This window comes from Triticum aestivum, chromosome 2B, assembly GCF_018294505.1.
Source record: "Triticum aestivum cultivar Chinese Spring chromosome 2B, IWGSC CS RefSeq v2.1, whole genome shotgun sequence".
NCBI lineage: Eukaryota > Viridiplantae > Streptophyta > Magnoliopsida > Poales > Poaceae > Triticum > Triticum aestivum.
The window spans coordinates 808238325-808259251 of NC_057798.1; the positions used below are offsets into that span (position 1 = coordinate 808238325).

The following is a 20927-nucleotide window of genomic DNA, read 5'->3' on the forward strand; positions in this document are numbered from 1 at the left end:
GATTGTTTCTTCACATCTTTGTTTTTAAGCTATTCCAAAGTTCCAAAGAATGACCATACAAACTTCTTCCAAAGGACAAATTATGCCACCCTTTTTCAATAGCATCAACAACAGAAATGTTGTGATCAAAACAAGTAAAATAAAGACCAGGGTAGGCATCTTTAAGGGGTTTACCTGTTGAATAACTATACTTCTACAAGTACATTCTCAACATGTGCTACTGTGCATTTTTAGACTTTTACCAAAAGAATCACAACTACACCATTGAAGTGTGATTACATTAGTTTTTGTATTCTTTACTATTTCATTGCTGTAACAAGATAAATAGGCAAAACCTAAGCGGTGTACTTCATTAACTTGGCCTAAAGTGACCCTACTTTAGTGAAAACTGGAATATCTATTTAATTGCTAGGTGGTGGGATGTTTTTTTGCACCAAACCAAAGAAGGGGCGGGCCTTTGTAACAAAAAGTCCTTTGGGTAATACTAATTAAGAATCAGAGTGATCAAAGTGACACATATGTATGGTGATATTTAAAATTTTGCCTATATTTAATTACACAATTGAAAACCTATAGTCTATTGATTGAACTATTTAAGAAAAAGAAGGAGACAAAGAAACATCTTTGTCATATGTTAGTTTATCAAATTTTGAAGCTTGTACTAGCAGTATTGCCCGTTTCTACTGTACCAACTACTGAGAGATGTTTTTTGAACTTGAAGATTGTGAAAATATTTTTTAAAAAACTTTCGATCTATTCATTTTAAATCATGGCAGTGCAACGAACACTAGAAATAATGAAAATTACATTCAGATCCATAGACAACCTAGCGACGGCTAGAAGGACTAAACCGAGCCGAATGCGCACCACCGTCCGCGCCCATTCCTCGTTGGAGTGGGGCAGATCTTGTTGTAGTAGACAATTGGGAATTCTTCATGCTAAGGCCCCGTAGGACCATCACACCGATAGAATAAGTGCCGCCAATGAAGAGAAGCGTACGTAGATCAGAAGGATCAGACACATAAACATAGATGAGCGAAGAACGGATCCGAGCAGTCCAGAAACATGACCACCGACTGAATCCTGCGAGATCCGCCGTAGACACACCTTCACATGTATGCATCGAAACAAGTACTTGAGCTGTAGCCTTTATTGCTATCTGGAGCAGAGGGAGTATATAACAAAAAAAAACTACCACAATTCAGGCAACCGTCGGCTAAAACTACATCTAGTTTTGGCCTAAAACCAACCAAGTTTTTTTTTTGAACTATAAAACCAACCAAGTTGCCCCTTCTTCTTTTGCTGAAAGCTATCATTTTCGGTAAGGTACCGATTCGAGCTGTTTAGAACTTATTATGGCAGGCAGGACCCACCCGTCAGGGCTGAAATGGCACAAAATGTCAACTCCGTTAACTTTCACCGTTATATTAGTCATTATTATAGGTGGAGCCCAAACGTCAGCATCAAACCTCTTCTCCTTCAAAACATTTTTACTCTCGCATTTCCACGAACAGCTTGTATGTGTGCCGGACCATAGGCTGCTCCTCCTCGGCTCCCTGCTGCCAGTGTGCTAGATGCGTGCTGGTCGTCCGGCGCCGACAAGGGCTCCAGCCGCCTAACGGCCTTCGCCCTACGTCAGTCAAGTGCAGATGTGCTGGGCAGGCACACAAGAGCACACACGCATGCCAAGATGGTCGACGAAGACGCCGGGGAGATCGCGACAGACGAATCTCTACCTTACCTATCTCCAAGTTCATCCACGGAAACAGAGGTCGTCGCTGTCCAGAGCTCCGGCCCTGGACGCAGGTGCGCTGCAGAAGGTAGCCAGGATGGTGGACAAGGTGCACACAGCCAAGCGAAGGAGCTTATGGACAAGAGAAACAAAAAGAATTACCAACAATGTTCTCCAGTCTTATGGGTGAATGAGTGAGGTACTAACAAATTTATTTAGCTCCAGCCGAGTAATTAAATATCCTAAGGCTGGTCGTAATGGTGCAGAAGGTACCCAGGATGGTGGACAAGGTGCACACAGCCAAGCGAAGGAGCTTATGGACAAGAGAAACAAAAAGAATTACCAACAATGTTCTCCAGTCTTATGGGTGAATGAGTGAGGTACTAACAAATTTATTTAGCTCCAGCCGAGTAATTAAATATCGTAAGGCTGGTCGTAATGGTAGTATCATAGGTAGTATCATGCATGTCAACTAGGCAATTTTGATGAGGTGTCATAGTATTAAATGAAGAAAGAGAGGATGTAGTATCATATCATGATACCGTATCATATTAAATGCTAAGCTACCTTGTGTCATGCATGGCAATAAATAGAGTACTACATGATACTAATATATGATACTATGCATTAGGGAGGTAGTATCATATACTAGTATCATATGCACGATACTAGTATATGATACTCCCCATTACAACCAGCCTAATCGTATATTACCATTCAGATGCTGAGATTCTCTTGAAAAGCCCGTTCATTTCTGGCATGTAGTACTTACTTTCCTATACCAAATCCAAGAAGAAGAAGAGCAGCAGCAGCAGCAGCACCCACTAGATCTTGCGTCCCTCAGCGGCGGCATTCAATCCCCCCGACGTCGATGTGCATGTCGTTCGTAGTCGTCAGGTCCTGGTGCCCGAACCTCGCCGCGGCCACGGCCTAGCACCCGAGCACGTACACGAACGCGAGGAACACGAGCCCGAAAAGCTGGAAGATTGCCAGGTGCTCGGCGCGCTCCAGCGCGGGACCGTCGCGGCACTCGACGTGGGCGTCGGCTCCAGGGGCGTCGAAGCTGCGGGCGCAACCAGCGGGGAGCGTAGGACCGTACAGCGTGAACCCAGTCTGGAAGAACCACAGGCCCTGCACCGCGATGAGTACGCCGGTGCCTAGGTCGGCCGGGAAGCTGGCTGGCAGGAGCGCGCCGAGGACGATGGCGGCGATGCAGAGGCCGATGAGGAGTAGGAGGCGGTGGTAGTAGGCCTCCAAGCCGACTTGGGTGGTGGAGTGGAAGTAGAAGAGGAGGAACTCGGACGTGAAAGCGCATGCAAACACCAGGCTAAGCGCGGCGTCCGACAGCGGCAGATGACTGACTGACCTCGTCTTGTGGGAGAGGAGCGCGAGCGCGCCGAAGAGGAAGAACATGAGGAGCATGCCGGCGTGCTCGAGGCCGCCGTTGAGGTGCGCCGGGTCAACCCCGCGGCCGGTGAGGATGCGGAGCGGGTTGGAGTAGAACAGCTCCATGCACATGTCCAGGAAGGCTCCTCCCGTCACCACGTACAGTTCCAGGAGCCGCGGCCCCGCAGAGAAGGAGCTGCAGACGCGGACGCGGAACGCTGGTGGGTCGGTGGCGAAGCGCGCGATGGACGCCCACACCCGCCACAGGCCCACCACCAGCAGCAGCGAGCCCGGCAGCGCGTGCCCCACGAAGTCCCCCATGGACGCCGTCCTTTTTTATTTGTGATAGAAAAGCCGAGGAGAGCAAGCTAAGCTACAAGAAGTTCTGTCGAGAGGAAAGAGAGGTGTGTTGGAATTTGTTAGTACGCCTTTGGCCCTAGCGTGCTTGTGAGCACATGGCAACTCTCTCTTTTACCCGAACATGTTTTTTGCCATGCCTTTTTTTTAGCGCTACATGGCAACTGCCTAGTGTTAGTAGGTGGCAACTTCTAAAGTTTTGAAATCATAGCAACTGCAGTAGACTAGACCACACATGGCAACAGCTGTAGTTGTCCAAAAAATGGTAATCTGGAACTTTGACCTGAGATGGCAATTGCAGTTGAGCAAACATGGCAACTGTAGTTGTCCGACATAGCAACCGTAGTTCAGCGACATGGCAACTGCACTTAAACGAACATGGACGAGGGTCCGGCCCATGGCAACTGCGGGGCGCGCGGTAAAGTGTCACGTGAGGCGTGCGGGATCACGAGGTACGAGGCCTGACGTACTGGACGTGTGGGCGTTATCTATTTCGCCCACACGCACGTGTGTAAGAGGGACCGGGAGGGAAAAAAGAGGCGTGTGGGCGCTAGTTGCTTTGCCCACACACAGACGTGTGGGCTGGTCCTCTTAGGCACCACACAGAATGTGTGGGCAGATTCCTTAACGCCCACACGTGTGGCAATTATTGGGACCCTTTTTTAAAAGATCTGCCGCCTCGAGAGCCGTCGGATCTGACATAGATCTAGCAGGTGAACTTCTTTTCTCTACTTTGCAATAAAGACCTTGTTGCAGAAACATTTGTAACAGAGTTTGTGTTGTAGAATTTTTATGCAACCGAGGTTGTGTTGCAGAATGTTTTTGCAACAGAGGATGTGTAGCGGAATATTTTTTTGCAACGAAGGTATTGTTGTGGTTTTCTTTTTGCAACGAGGTCTTGTTGTGATCTTTTTGCAACCACGGTCTTGTTGCACAGTTGTTTTTCGCAACAGCAGTGATGTTGCAGAAGTGGACGGCACCCTGCATCATCGGTGTCGAGCGGAGGTCGTCTTCTTCATCACCCGGGAGCAACAGGTGCGGGCGCCGTCGATCGAGAAGAGGGGTGAGCAGAGAGGGCGGGCGGGTGGTGGAAACAGCCGACAACCATGACGGCGGAGCGTGCTCTCGCCTGCTTCAACGGCAGCGCAGCAGGGGTGCTCGCTGCGGCGCGGTTGGATTGTGGGGAGAAGAGGAAGGAGGAGAGAGGGTTGACAGTGGTGGATGCGGCCGACGACCGCGGCGGTGGAGCGCGTGCTCGCCGATGTCAGCGATGGCATAGTTGGGGTGCTTGGTGGTGGCGTGACTGGGGTGCTCGCCGGCGTCAGTAGTGGCGCATCGGGGGTGCTTTGGAGGAGCATGGGTGGTGGCTACTCTCGAGGAGATCCAGATTAAGATCCCACAACACACCAGTTGTTGCAGTGGGAGAAATCGCAACAACCACCTAGTTGCAAAAAGCTAGTCTGGGTAATACGTTGCTTTTAGGCATCTCATTAAAATCTTATCCAACAGCCACGGAGACGGTGGACGCACGCATCGTGTTCCGTCGGGTGACCCCTATCATTTCCCTTGGCCCAAAGCCCAACTAAAATCTGAAATTCTCATGGTCAATTCATGCATGGCTGTGAGTTGTGTGAGTGAGACTAAGTTTAGTCCCATCTTGGAAGTTGAGTTGGGGTTGCACCACTTTATAAGATGAGCTCTTTTACCACTTATATGAGCATGAGAAGAGCATACCTACACGCGCGCTCCTCAGTACTAGGGAAAAACCTTATACACATGAGCTTAGTAGTAGTGTTGTTTATAAGCCAACACTGCTACTATTTAGCAGTAGCGCTTGGGTATAAAGAGCGGTACTACTATGCACATAGCAGTAGCGCTGTAATACTAACACACGATACTACTATAATTGCCAGACCATTGCCAGTAGCCTATGTATACTAGTAGCTATCCTCTCACACGAACACGAGCACCATACCAGCAGCAGCCGCACCCGAGGAACTTCTGGGCTCTTCGCCGTCGGGTGCCGCGATCCGTGCGACGGGCCGCCGCCCGCACCTTCCACCGCAGCACGCCGGTGAGCCCCGCATCGCGTGTAGAGCAATAAGCCACGGCGAGCTTTGGACGCGGCGTGCGCGTGTGTGCGCACGGTGGTCGCGTCGGGCTTGGCCCGTGGCGGGCTCGGGTGCGTGCGTGCATGCCCGAGTGTAGGTGTGCGTGTGCGCGTGGGCTAGCGCATGTGTGCACGGGGCCACACGGGTTTGTTAGCGAGCGTCCAGGGGAGTGGACCGCATCGGGTGCGCGGGGAGGCCGCAACGATTGTGTGCGTGCGCGATGCGCGGGCGCGAGCTGGAGCACGCGGGGCGTGGAGAGTGGGGGGAGCGAGTGCGTGTGAGCCGAGGCCTAGCATGTCAGTGCTCGTGGGTATAAAACCCTCACCCCTCTATGTAGATCGTTGACATGTCGAGTTCGTGCTCGAGGGAAAGAAAAGGCCTTTCCTGCGGCGGGGTCGTGCGCCGGCAATACCGTGCCCTCTGTTTCCTCCTTCTTCCTCCCTCTTCTCGTTGGTTCGGGTCACAAAGAGAGAGAGAAAGAGAGAGAGAGAGAGAGAGAGAGAGGGGGGGGGGAGCTAGGGCTAGCTAGGGTTCGGGGTTTTGGCGCCAACATCGCGCTGCCTCTCATTCGGCTGCTCTACTCTCTCATCTCTCTCTCTCTGCCTCTCCTTGCAACAATGGAGGCCAAGCGCCCATGGCGTCACCCGAGGTCACCTTCCATCCGCCGTTCTCCTTCAAATTTGTCGGGATCCGGTCGGATACGGACGGATCATGACAACGGCGCCCGTTCCCGACCTCCCTGCCTTGCCTGGGTCGTCGGCCACTCCAATGTCGTCATCTTGGTCACGGGAGAGCGGTGCGATGGCTAGCCTCCTCCTCACCTGGATGTGGCGCCCCCATACCGGCGCATCCAACACGAGCAGCAGCAGCGAACGCCTCGACAAGGGCCTCTCTAGTGTCGTATTTATTTTCATTTTATTTTAAAGAAGTTTGCTCGATCAGTGGCCAGAGAACTGCCATGGTGATGAAATCTGATTGATGTCTGCGAGCGCTTGGTGGCGCTTGATGTGGTGGATGCAGAATAGTATAGCTTCGGGTAGATTAGTACGCCAGATCTGGAAAAATAATTTGTAATTTAATTATATATTATTTTACTTCTACTCTCTGGGTGGAATGGTATTGACAGGAGCGTCTACAAGTGATTGCGTCCAATCGGGGTCTTGCAGTGGATACACCCGACTAGGATCTTGCACACCGGTTTTTGGTTGGGACCGCCGTCCAAGAGACCGAGATCTTTCAAGTACAGTTTGATATAGCTTCCAACACAGTCGCATGATACTATGGGCTCTGGCTTAGCTTAGTACTAATGGGAGACACTACCCCAGGACCGCCATTGGAGAGAGGCTTTCGTGTCGAAGTTGCTGGTGGCATGGTCGGTACAGGGGGCTGTTACGGAAAGGATTCATCTCAACACTAGTAGAAAAGGGGGCATTTGTCCCGGTTGGTAAGGGCCTTTAGTCCCGGTTCATGAACCGGGACTAATGGGTTGTTACTAATACGTCCCCCCTTTAGTCCCAGTTCAAACACGAACTGGGACAGATGTGCCTCCACGTGGCCGGTGCGCCGAGCCCAGGCAGGTGGGCCTTTGGTCCCGGTTGGTGGCACCAACTGGGACCAAAAGTCGATGTTTTTCTTTTTTTTTAAAAAAAGTGGCTGCTTTAGGGGTTTGGGGGGTTATTTTTAGGTTGTTATTAGCTAGCTAATAGAGAGAAGTGTCCTCTCTTAAATCTTCATCCTTGGCTTACCAACGTTGCTGCTATGTTCATTTCACCCGCTGATATAATAACTCATGCATGCTCGCATCATACATCATCATATATAATAACAAGTCCTACTAATCATGCAGCATCATACAACTTCTACTCGTTATTAATAATAAGTCATACGATCATCATCCTCATAGTCATCGAACCCAACCCTACATAATTGTTCTTAGCACATGATCATCAGTATCAGGTAGGACCTAAACACCCTTAAGGTAAAATAGCATAAAACAATATAGACCCTGACTCTCCATTATGAAGAATGGAGATCATCCTGTCTCCAATTCTTGCCCTTCGCTGCTCTTTGCTTCCAAGAAGCTCCTTATGACTGTTCATACATTCTTTCCATTCTTTGATTGTAATGTCTCCACTTCTTTTAGAAACCAGGTATGGACAGTTCAGATTCGTAGGAAGACCTGGTTGTATGTTTAAAACATGAAGGGTACCGTGCGTATACATCAGATGAGGCACACAATCATTCGGGATTATCTGTTGAAAAACATAGTAATAACTTCGTAGTTAGCAATGATGTACTAGTTTTAGAAGTGTGCAAAAAGATGCACGGATGTCGTAATATAAAAAAATCTTACCAGGTTATCTCCATGGTAGTTACCGTAGTTCAACACGTGCACTAGTGGCACGTATTGACCATAATGTTGAGGAGTTCGATTGTAGACATTGTAATTCTCAAGATCAGTACAAAATGCGATCAGATGATTTTTCTCCTGATAAGTTAATTCAGAGCCATCGGTGTATTGGGTTTTGTCTACCATCTTCCGCACATTATTTGAAGAATGAAAATAAGCTGTCAATGGAAATAAGATGTCAACTATTTTGAAATAAACAATATAAATTACTTAATAACTATGTTAAGCTCACATGGGGGAAGAATTGGAGGTGTATCCACAAGGACCCAAATTGAAGGTCTCTCGTGCTCGATTGTAGGATCACCAAGATCCATGGTGACAAGCATACCCTCATCAAAACCATACATCTTGCAAAGTGCTTCCCAATTTTTGCAACCAAAATGGGTTACACTCTCAGCACTGTACAGCTTTACTTCAAAATCCACACCATGATGGGTACTTAGGAGAATTTTTTTAGTTTCCATACTTTCATGGTCTTCAAAACCCATCCTCTCCGAGACATAGTGTCTTGCATAACATGGGATAACCTAGTCGAATTGGAAAAGATGAAAAATACACGTTAAAATAGTTGAAGTCATGCTTAATTACGAAAAAAAACTATTATCGTCGTTGCGTACCGTATGAACATCGAAGGTCTCCTCGAGCTTAATGCTGAAGTGTCGATCTTCGTCCAGCTCAATGAACCTGTCGCACATACCTCGGTCGTCGTGGCACTAGTCGCACTCCCCTGGGCGGTTTTCGTCGTCCGAGTACGACATTTCCGGCCTATGTTCATAATTCAAATATTAAACTAGATCATTATATTAATCACGGGTTGACTATCGGTGATGTAGTAGCTCCTCCTTTCATTTCCGAGTGCATTATTACACCAAATTGTCTAGCACACGGGAATGAAGGAGAACTTTTCCAATATGAGCATTCAATAAGCAAAACCAAATCATAAAATAAGCAAAACCAAATCATAAAATAAAGCATTCAATAATTATAAGAAAAAGTACATCATCTCTTGGTGTCCGTACATCGTCGAATATTATCACTAATATAGCATCACTAATACAACTAGAACCGTAGTGCCCGATGGGTATCGTCGCGGGCGGTGGACACCCAAAGATAAGGAACCATCACAGGATCATAGCTCCAATGAGATCCCTGAAGAACCTGCCAGGTATTGTCGAACCTGCCCTCCAATGCAACCATGTAGCGACGGACGTGCTCGTCCTCCTCGCTGACACGGTGACGTACCACCTCCGCGGTGTCCGGAAGCCTCGGCACCGTCACTGGCCCACGCGACCGCCACCAAACAAAGATCGGGTCAACAACGGGCTGCCTCCTCACCAACCTACGTCCCCCGGAAGGTAGCACCTCCCAATACCAGCCCGGCGGAGCCCAGTCCCGAACATGGCCCTGATCAAGCAGGCCTCCACCGCCGAGTCAACGACGACGAGGATGCCGGATAAGCATCGCCGACGTCGATGCGGGAACTACTTCTATATATAGTTAAATAAAGTAGTTTTATTAATTAAATCAACTAGCTAGTTCAACTACTAAGCACTTACTATAAATAAATAAAGTAGTACTTACTAAAAACAAACTACTTCTATATATAGTAAAATAAAGTAGTTTATTAAATCAACTAGCTAGTTCAACTATATATGAAGCACTTACTATAAATAAAATAAAGTAGTACTTACTAAAAATAAACTACTATTTTTCTAACTAATTATATTAAACACTTTCTCTTCTTATTTTTTTTCCTTTTTCTAAATACTATGAAAAAAAATTATTAAAATTATATGAACAAAATTACAACAGAAAAAAATCATAAAAATTCTTAAAAATTTGACATATTCGATCTTTGCATATATATGAACATACAAACATGCATATTCAACAATAATATCACCAAAAAAATCTATTAACAGAAAAAAAATCTAACACAATATGAACAAATTAGTTACACAATATGAAAAAAATCTAACAGAAAAATCTATGAACTACACATCTAAATTACTACACATCTAACAAAAAAATCTATGAACAACCAAAAAATCTAAAAAATCAAATAAAATCTAACAAAAATCATAAAAAGTTGCTCACGGCGACGGCGACGGCGAGGTGCGGTGTGGGACGGCGACGGCGTCAGCGCGGCGCGGGCCGGGGCGGCAAGGGACGGCGGCGTCGGGGCGGGGCGGGGCGGCGATGGCGTCGGGGCGGCAGGGGACGGCGGCGTCGGGGCAGCGCGGGACGGGGCGGCGCGGGGCGAGGGCTAGCTCGGGCAGCCTGCCGGCGTCGAGGATGGATTCGCCGCCGTCGGGGGAGAGGGGGAGGAGAGATCAGAGTGGGGATGCACGGTTCTGAAATTTTTCTAAGTGCTACTTATATAGCAAAGGCTTTGGTCCCGGTTCGTGGCAAAAACCGGGACCAATGCACCCTTTAGTCCCGGTTTGAGCCACAAACCGGGACCAAAGGCCTCTTTTCAGCAGCCCAAAGGGCGGGAAACAGAGACCTTTGGTCCCGGTTGGTGCCACCAACCGGGACTAAAGAGAGGCATTGGTCCTGGTCGTTGCCACCAACCGGTACCAACGCACCCGTCTAACTACTTATTTATTTTCTACAGTTGTTTTTTAGTTGATTCTTTCTGCAGGTATTTTTTAGTCCCGCCTCACCAAGCGAGAGGCACTCGCGGCGGTTTATAAGCCCTGAGTGCAGAGACGATGAAGAAGAGGCTCAATGCTCACCTGCATGTTGCTTAGCTTCAAGCCTTGAGGAATAGGGTAGACTGCACGAAGCTATGTGCAGTGCAGTTTACACTATTCCGAAAGGCTTGAAGCTAATTAACGAGCATTGCGCCTCTTTTTTATTTTTAATGACTTATTACAACTCAAAAATAAATAGAAAAAAATATAGCAAAAAAGAAAAAAACTTTATAAAAAACTACTCAGAAATAAATAGAAGAAAAAATAGTTGTGATTAACTTTACTAAAAAAATGAGCATAGATGCTTATTTTTAATGACTTATTACAACTCAGAAATAAATAGAAAAAATAAATATAGCAGAAAAGAAAAGAAAAACTATATAAAAAACTACTCAGAAATAAATAGAAGAAAAAATAGTTGTGATTAAGGGCCTGTTCGGCAACTGCCCAGCTCCTGGTTTCTCTGAATCAGCGGGCGAAGCTGGGCCAAACAGGTTAGCTCCCAGAAGCTAGCTTCCCAGATCTAAGGCGGGTCGTAGTACAAAAACTGGGAGCGAGTGTTTCTTGGAACCCAGAAATCGCAGAGGCTGGAGTTCGAGTTATTTACGGTGAGCTGCCACCGCCAAGTGAAAGAAAACGCTTCGTCCAGGAAAGAATAGAACGCAGCAACTACCTTCGCTCCCTAACAGGCCAGAATCTAGCTTAATGGGCCAGCCGGCTACTAGCCCAAGACTAGCGAACTGGGATCTGGGAATTATGTTGCCGAACGGTTTTTCTGATCCACTATTTTCGTCGGGAACCTGGATGTGAGATCGAGAAGCCGGATTTGAGGATTTCTGGGAGCTGGGCAGTTGCCGAACAGGCCCTAACTTTACTAAAAAAATGAGCATAGATGCTTATTTTTAATGACTTATTACAACTCAGAAATAAATAGAAGAAAAAATAGTTGTGATTAACTTTACTAAAAAAATGAGCATAGATGCTTATTTTTAATGACTTATTACAACTCAGAAATAAGTAGAAAAAATAAATATAGCAGAAAAGAAAACAAAAACTATATAAAAAATACTCAGAAATACATAGAAGAAAAAATAGTTGTGATTAACTTTACTAAAAAAATGAGTATAGATGCTTATTTTTAATGACTTATTACAACTCATAAATAAATAGAAAATAAATAAATATAGTAGAAAAGAAAAAAAACTATATAAAAAACTACTCAGAAATAAATAGAAAAAAATAGTTGTAATTAACTTTACTAAAAAAAATGAGCATAGATGCGCTTATAGAGAGAATTCAACCTCAATTCATAGCAAAATTTCTACTAACTTCAGAGAAATTCAATATGAATTTAGGTCAAATTCCATGTATAAGGGCATCTATTTTCATTTTGAGAGGAGCTCAACAATGCAGAGAGGAAGGGGCTTATAAACCGGTGTGAGCGCCATTCGGTTGGCGAGGTGGGACTAAACTCTGACCGCAACGAGGACCAACCCTTTAGTCCCGGTTGGTGGCTTGAACCGGGACTAAAGGGCACCCTTTGGTCCCAGTTCATACCACCAACCGGGACGAATGGTGGTGGGCCAGGAGCGAGGCCCATTGGTCCTGGTTCGTCCCACCAACCGGGACCAAAAGGTCCAGACGAACCGGGACCAATGGCCCATGTGGCCCGGCCGGCCCCCGGGGCTCACGAACCGGGTCCAATACCCCCATTGGTCCCGGTTCTGGACTGAACCGGGATAATGGGCTGGCCCTGCCTGGACCATTGCCTCCTTTTCTACTAGTGCAATCTCCTCCTAGTCCTGCACCCAAGTCTGTAACGATAAATGGGGTTGATTGTGTCATGCGAGGAACGTGTACGACCTTTGCAGTTATGGAAATGCTTCATCACAATCTCCTCCTAGTCGTGCACCCAAATGTGTAACGATAAATGGGTTTGATTGTGTCATGCGGGAATGTGTACGACCTTTGCAGAGGGCTAACCTAATCGATTAGTATTGCCACCGGTTACGGGCATGAGCAACTGAAGGCTTGGACTGAAGAAGAATCTCCCCTTTCTTTTCTAAAAGTCTATTTTAAGGGTTAAAGTTGAGGAATGAGCACAGTGAGTGTGTTTCACTTCAACCTTATATATGTTTTAAACTAATTTGGAGAATGAGCATATATATGTTTTAAACAAATTTGGAGAATGAGCAACGGTGCGTATATCTATCCAAGTCTCCATCCTACCTTTTATACTAAAAACTACTTTTTTATTTCAAAAGAAGTTTATAAAATTTAGTATAGGAGAAAAATTGACTTTATGCAAAGGAAACCTTCATCAATACTTACCCTGCATATGTATACTATGTTAAACTGTCCTTTGCAACTTGTGAGTACATTTCCCGTACTCATCTGCACCTGTCATGTCCAGATCTTGGCAAATTAAGAGACGATAGGATTATGATCTACACTCAATGAGCCAAGTGGTGTTGATGGAGCCCTAATTTAGCGACTACGTATTATTCCACTGTATTATGTGCCAGCACTGAGCTGTGCCAATGGTATGGATTTGCTTACCTCTAGATCTATCATTGTAGTAAATAATATGTCTTACTGATATTCATTTTTGTTACTGTGTGTTAGCTACGATTCGGGGATATATAGCACAATAAGCAAAGAGACTTGGATTTTACCAAGTCCGGGTCGTGAGATTGATCATATTTATTCGTTATCTCTCTTTCCCCTGTCAATCTTATCGCAGACGGTTAGCAATATGTATTCAACAGAGATATTTTACATTACCGCCCACAAGGTAGTTTCTTGAATTGTGTGCCCTGTGAGCACACAATTCACAATAAAAAATAGTATGTGCTGTCTATAATTATTGCACACAATTCTAATTACCGACCTGTTTGTCGTGTATCACACATATGTTGTTACAACGATTCATTGGTGTTCTTCTGAATCATCGCAGACAGTTCATCCAACAGAACTACATACTATCTATCACACACAATGATATGGCTGACCGTTTCTATTGTTCTAGCTCATCGCAAATAGTTAGTATCGATCAACTGTATGTCACGTATCTGTAATCTGCATCGTGTTTAATGGCTCCGCCATCGCACACGGTTTGTACTATTGGGGACTGTTTTAGTGCGACACCCATTTGTGATAAATGCATCGCACACAGTTTCGTTGAAGGGTTTTTGGTTGTAGTGTTGCATTAGCAGCATCCTGCAGTAGTGGCACCTCCCGCCGGAGAAGCCATGTGAGCATCCGGCGGCTGGGCGGCACACGCAGAAAGTTGAGCCTGATTACCGGCGGTGCCCCCGGGAGGACCAGAGGGATAACCTTGTGACATCTCTGGAGACCGGATGACGGCCGCATCTGATCGAGTGAGATTAGGGTTTCCTGTCGGTTTCACCCATTTCCACAAGTGGCCTAGCCAACGCCCGAGATTGGCCATCCGAAGTGGACGTCCAATATGCATCGGATCGCAAGCCTGGGTTGAGGATGCCGAAGAAACTAGATCAAAGATTTGAATAATGGTTGACGCAGTGGGCTGCACGGCTAGACCCAACGTGAGCGGCGCAGCCCTGAACTCGAACGAGGCCGCCCCATCACCGAGACACTGCAGTGGAAGAAGATCACCTAGTGCCCTCGATGGTGACCTCCGAGGTGGCGGGATGGGTCCGACCCTTCACTAGTAGAAAACAGGGCTTTGGTCCAAACTCAATATACACATTAGTCCCGGTTGCATCACGAACCGGGACTAATGTAAGCATTAGTCCCGGTTCGAGTGGCTAAGGCGTCGGGAAGGCATTAGTTCCGGTTCAAATGGGACCTTTAGTCCAGTTTGAGACACGAACTGGGACTAAAGGGTGCGATGCCCTTTAGGCCCGGTTCGTGTCTCAAACCGAGACTAAAGGTTAGACCTTTAGTCCCGATTTGAGACACGAACCGGGACAAAAGGGTGCGACGCCCTTTAGTCCCTTCCTGTCTCAAACCGGGACTAAAGGTTCGAACTCTATCCCGCCCCCCTTGGTATCGCCTTTTTAGATTTGTAAACAACAAAAGAAAATGATAAAAACATAAAAAATTAAAATCCTTCGGGATGTAGTTATGTTACTACATTTACTAGTTAGAAAAATTTAGAAACTTAAATTTGGACATGTTTTGCAAAAAAGTGTTACGAAAAAGTAAAACGGTCATATCTTTTGCATACGATGTCGAAAAAACGCATAATATATCAAAAAAATCAGCAGGAAATTCCGCATCTGATTTCGACGGTTGTAGGCCTGCTTGCAAATTTTTAGAATCCTCAAATTCTGAAAGGAAAAAAAGATATGCTCAAATTTCAGTTTTTTTATTTTTGTTAAATCTGGTCAAACTGTCATCAAACTATGGTCAAACTACTTATTCAAGAAATATTAGTGTTAATAAATAATGATTTTAGTTTTTTTGAATTTTGGTCAAATTATGGTCAAATTTGGTCAAACTATGGTCAAACTACATTTTCAAGAAATCTTTATTTTAGTTTTCTAATTTTTGGTCAAATTAAGGTTAATAAATAATTATTTTAGTTTTTTGATTTTTGGTCAAACTATGGTCAAATCTGGTCAAATTGTGGTCAAACTATGGTCAAATCTGGTCAAACTATGGTCAAACTACTTATTCAAGAAATATTGGTGTTACTAAATAATTATTGTTTTTAGAATAATAGTTCCAAACTCAAACAATGCTTAATGCTCAAGTTCAACTCCTAATGGTTAATAGGATTGATAGCTTAGTATTGTCAGGCAAACAACAAATGCAGAGTTGAAAACTAGGGGGAATAGAACTTGAAAGTTAACCGTGCTCAGGCTGGAGTAGTGAGAGGATTGGTGGGGAAGTTAGACGATTTGGAATTAGTGGTTCATAATTGAGCAATGAGCAGTGATGAAGGATGATTAGAGATTAAATTGACAAATAATTCAGAATTTGAAAATAAGAAAAAAATTGGCAAACAGGGACTAAAGGTTTGGGTTTTAGTCTCGACCCTTTTAGTCCCGGTTCCAGAACCGAAACTAAAAGCCCTCTAAAAGCGGAACTAAAGGCCCATTTTCTACTAATGCTTGCCTGACCAGGGATACAAAGCCGCTTTGTGTAGAGCATCCAATCAAGTACCGGCAACAACGCATCCGATCCCTCGTCCTCACTCACATGCACTGTCCGGACGGCCCCTACAAAGTAAAGCTGCCAAGCTCATCTACTACCTCTGCCCTGGTTTATAAGTTTTCTTTGTATTTTGTGTCAAACTTTGACTAGAGATTTAACTAATAAAATATTAATGCATGTCACAAAAATTGTATCGATGGATTTGTATTTTAACATAGTTTTTTAATTATATTACTTTTTATGACATGCATTAACATGTTGTTAGTTAAATTTAAGGTCAAAATTTAGCATAAAATACAAAGAGGACTAATCAACCAGGACATAGGTAGTAAGAAAATAATTAAATAATTATTAGGGGAAATAGCAAGAAGGAAAAAAAAAAGGCAGATGCATGCATGCAGCTAAATAAAGGAAAAAGATATAACAAAGTCAGAGATAGAAAGCTACTTTTATTATGAGGGGTGGATAGAAAGCTGCTTTGTGCAGGGCATCCGATCTCATGTCCGGGCAACGCATCCGATCGCACGTCCACCTGCCGGACGGCCCAAACAAATTAAAGATGCTCAGCCCACCACGTGCTTGTGTTTATTTCTCCTTTCGACAGCAAAATTTCGTGGACGCGCAGCCTGCCTGCGTGTACTATAAATAGACCACTCCTTCACTTGACACGCAGCATGCTTCCCACTTCCTAGAATGACGACAGTCCAAAACAATAATACTACTCCTACTAGCCTGGGCGACAATAATGCAAGGACGAAGCTGGTTGTCATCTACGCCCCGCCGGGGATGGCAGGCCACTTGTTCCCCACCGTGGAGTTTGGCAAGCTACTTGTGGCGCAGGGCCTCGAGGTCACCGTCGTCCTCAGCGGGGTCGGGGACGCCGACGACCTCACAAGGATCAGGGCGGCCAACCCGTCGCTGTCCTTCCACTGCCTCCCCACGCCCATGCTTCCATCCGCCGGCGCCGATAGTTTCGAGGCTAAGGTTTTCGGGCTCGCGCACGCCTCCCTCCCGGACCTTCGTGACTTCCTCCGCTCCGCCTCTCCGGCTGCTCTCGTCATCGACTTCTTCTGCGCCAGCGCCTTCGACGTCGGCGCCGAACTCGGCATTCCGACCTACTTCTTCCTCACCACTTGCATCTCCGTCGTCGCCTTTGGTCTCTACCAGCCAGCCATGGATGAGCAGACCACTCTGAGCTTCCGGGACCTCGGCGGCGACCTTGTGCACGCCCCTGGGTTGCCACCCATACCGGCAGATCACCTCCCCGCGTTCACTCTCGATCGCAACAGCTTGAGCACCAAGTTGTTCAGGGACGTGCCCCACCAGCTGTGCAACTCACAAGGAATTATTGTCAACAGCTGCCGCTCCTTGGAGCCCCGTGCCGTCGACGCCATCGTCTCCGGCCTCTGCACCCCCGGACGGCCAACACCGCCATTGTACTGCATAGGACCACTGATAAAGCCCAAGGAGGTTGGGGTTGGCACAGAGCGCCACGAGTGCCTCGCATGGCTCGATGGCCAGCCCAAGGCCAGTGTGGTGTTTCTCTGTTTTGGCAGCTCTGGCCGGTTCGGCACGGAGCAGATCAAGCAGATGGCGGCGGGGCTGGAGACGAGCGGGCAACGGTTCTTGTGGGTTGTGCGGCGCCCTGTGACAGGCGACGAGCACCACCAGTTGGCCGTCGACGAGCTCGACCTGGACGCGCTCTTTCCCACGGGCTTCCTGCACCGGACAAGGGAGAGGGGATTGGTTGTAATGTCGTGGGCACCGCAGCGGGACGTGCTGGCGCACGGCGCGGTCGGCGGGTTTGTGACGCACTGCGGATGGAACTCGGTGATGGAGGCGGTCATGGCGGGCGTGCCGATGCTGGCGTGGCCTCTATACGCCGAGCAACGCATGAACAAGCTGTTTTTGGTGGAGGGGATGCAGCTGGCCGTGGCCATGGAAGGGTACGACAAACAGATGGTGGAAGCTGAGGAGGTGGCCGCCAAGGTCAGGTGGCTGATCGAGTCCGACGGCGGGCGGGAGCTCCGGCAACGAACGCACGCGGCCATGCGGGTTGCCAAGGACGCGCTGGACAAGGCTGGCGAGTCCACAACAGCGTTGGTGCACCTTGCGAGGCAGTGGAAAAACGCCGACCACGACGCAACTGCTGCTTGTGGCCTCATCATCGACTGAAGAAATCCTTTCACATTCATGTTAGTGCCATCTGCATGTTGGCCTTTGGAATCATACCGTGTAGTCTGTGTGTCTGCATGATAGTACGTATTAATTTCAGTTTTACTATTTACCAGATGTTGTTGTGAATACTTGCAATCCACAAGTTGATTCCGATTGCTTTTCCTCCGACAATTTTCACGCCCATCGAAAAACTCCTCCGACCACCACGGCCAAGTTATCAGACGTCCTTCATCGCCCTCCTCTAGATCAGCCTCTTCGCAACCATAGCTCGTGATACCACTTGTTAGAATAAGTACGAGGCATATCATCGATCATCCGAGGACCAAGCAATCACACGAGCACGGCACCTAGATTTGTTAACGAGGTTCACCGACATGGCTACATCCCCGGGGCATAACTACGGATGCTCCTCCCCTATGACACTGTCACAATAACACACACCGGCCGGCCGGGTGCCAGCACACACCGCCGGCTACCCCACGTGTCTGTGCTATTATGTTGGCATAGGTTACATGGTGTGTCCACCCTCGCTATATATGAGAGGCCTAGGATACAAGTGTCCTACGTGTACACGACCCCATATCCTATCTACACACTCTTCAAATCCTAGTCTAACTGTAACCTTTTTTTTCGAAAAGGGGGACTCCCCGGCCTTTGCATCAGAAAGATGCATACGGCCACATTTATATAAAAATAAATAAGTTCAACAGAGTCTAGCGGTCTGCTTCAAAAGGAGCTGGCTCACAAAGAGCAACAAAAGCAAATAAGGCCCGAAAGCCACAACCGGCTGGCATAAGATGAATAGGTAAACTAGTCGCCTATTCTATTACATGACCGCCATCCAAACCGGTTGAAAATATCCCGCGCTACCATCTCCCACCGGAGAGATCCAGTAACCAAACGCTCCCTGGCATCCGTTGGAGTGAGTAAGGACCACATACGGATTAACGCAGTAGCCCGGAATAAAACCTGCAAAAAATGAATAGTTGTTGTTCTGTTAAAAGCCAAATCATCTCTGCAGTTCCAAATTGCCCATAACAACGCACACGCTCCTACGCGAATTTGTCTAGCTGTTTCGGACTCTATCCCAACCAGCCACGTTCCAAATAACAACCTGACCGAATGCGGAGGAGGAATGTTAAGGCAAATCTAACACGTGGACGTGCGTAGACGTACACGACTCCATATCCTATTTACACACTGTTCAAATCCTAGTCTAACTGCAACCTACCTTTTACAATAATATTTGACACAACTCTAACACGTGGCGTGCCTTGCAAGCGCGTTGCGCAAGGCCAAGTTCACGATGCTCGTCGTCAGCGTTGGGCCTAAGGTGCCCGAGCCGACCAAGAAGCCTGATCCGCCCAAGCCAGCGCTGCCCTGCTGCTGCCCCAGCCCCGGCAATGCATGCTATCCTCGGACAATGCCACCATACGCTCGCGGGGCTATCATGTGCTATGAGGATCAGCCAGACGGCTATGGTTGCATCATCCTGTGATTTTTCAAGCAATTGGTTACCTACCTTTCCTGTTTGCTTCTGATTTCTCTGAACTTATTTAGTATTCACCTTTTGTCGACTTGGTTGTAGTTATCAATATGGCTTGCATGTGGGAACTCTCCTCTGGATAAATGGAATAGCTGGAACACGTTGTGCATCGGATGCTTGTTTGAGACGATATATAGCAACTTTCAAAATTTTAGGTCAAATGTTTTTGCAATGAAAATGGTAAGATAAGCAGCTGTGGAGGAGACTGTGAGTGGAGCCGTCTCCTTCGTGTTCAGCAGCCACGGGGTGAAGATGTCCCAGGAGGACCTCATGGAGAGGCTAGATTTGGCCCACTTAACACTGCGTTTTGGGCTCAGGCGGACCAGGATGATGTGCATCACCATCATGTCGTTGCTTCGCCTAAGTAGAAACTGAAGGAATTCTTGGAGGAGTGTGATGATCTTCTTGGCAAGGTGAGGGATCAATAACAAGTGGTAGTCTCTTTATGTAGAAAGATCATGCATGTTGTCCTACACTCAATCATTGTCCCAAGAAAAGATATACTGAGTAGCTCTGTCATTGGAAGATTTGCTCACTTTCTCACTACAGGTTTCTCAATGCTCTCACCATGAATCTTCTTGAAGGTAAGGATCTCTCTTATCCAATGGTGTGTGGAACCCAATCTTGTTCTCTTCATATATGGACGGCTTCTGTGGAAGAGTTATGTAGAACCGCAGCACTTGTTTTTCTATACATAGACCGCAAGGTGCCAGTTAAAAGTACTAAACTGAAATTGCTTCTAAAACTATTCGAAAGAACAAACATAGTTGGAGTTGCTGCATGCAAAACGTTTGCAGTCACTTGGACCTCCGTCACGACTTTGGGTGAAGTTGCAACAGGAGAACTCACTCAACTAAGTACACAACACGTTACATATTTCAAAGGTTCGGGACCTTTATTGGAACACGTATTCGGAGTGGCTACATTATGGACTTCACACTCATTTTGTTGCATAGCAAGAGGGACCAACAAGCCATGTGCTAACAATATCATCTCATCCGTGTTTGCAGGCATATTTCCAAAAGAAGTTCCGTTTGTTGTATTTATTGTGGGCTGCCACTTTTAAGCTTCTGAGTAGTGCTTGCTCGCGGAGCTCCACTCATGAAGCTCCATATATAGAGATGGCCATTGCATTTGCACCTCATCTCCCGTCCAAATTGCAAGACAGGATTAACTTACACGAAACAAAGGAGGCAATACAAACAGACACAATCAGTTATTGCATTTGTGACCCTAAGCTGACGGAACACGGTATGCTTTGGGGCTCGCCACATGGTTCTGCAATCTTTCTTGTTTCAAAGACGACCGCCAAAACAAGGAGATCATCAAAGAGGAGAAGGTTTGTTTCCTCACTATCATGGTCTTCCTA

General features: G+C 46.7%; 2 protein-coding genes across 2 annotated transcripts; one reads left to right on the top strand and one right to left on the bottom strand.

Moving 5' to 3' along the window:
• Positions 1-2662: 2662 nt before the first annotated feature.
• LOC123042975 (transmembrane protein 45A-like) lies at positions 2663-3439 on the bottom strand. The gene has a single exon (XM_044465307.1). The coding sequence runs from the start codon at positions 3437-3439 to the stop codon at positions 2663-2665; it is 777 nt and encodes a 258-aa protein (XP_044321242.1).
• A 13082-nt stretch (positions 3440-16521) lies between these two features.
• Positions 16522-18173, top strand: LOC123042976 (UDP-glycosyltransferase 88F3). The gene has a single exon (XM_044465309.1). It carries the CDS (start codon positions 16528-16530, stop codon positions 18007-18009), a length of 1482 nt encoding a protein of 493 aa, XP_044321244.1. The 5' UTR covers positions 16522-16527; the 3' UTR covers positions 18010-18173.
• Positions 18174-20927: the final 2754 nt, after the last annotated feature.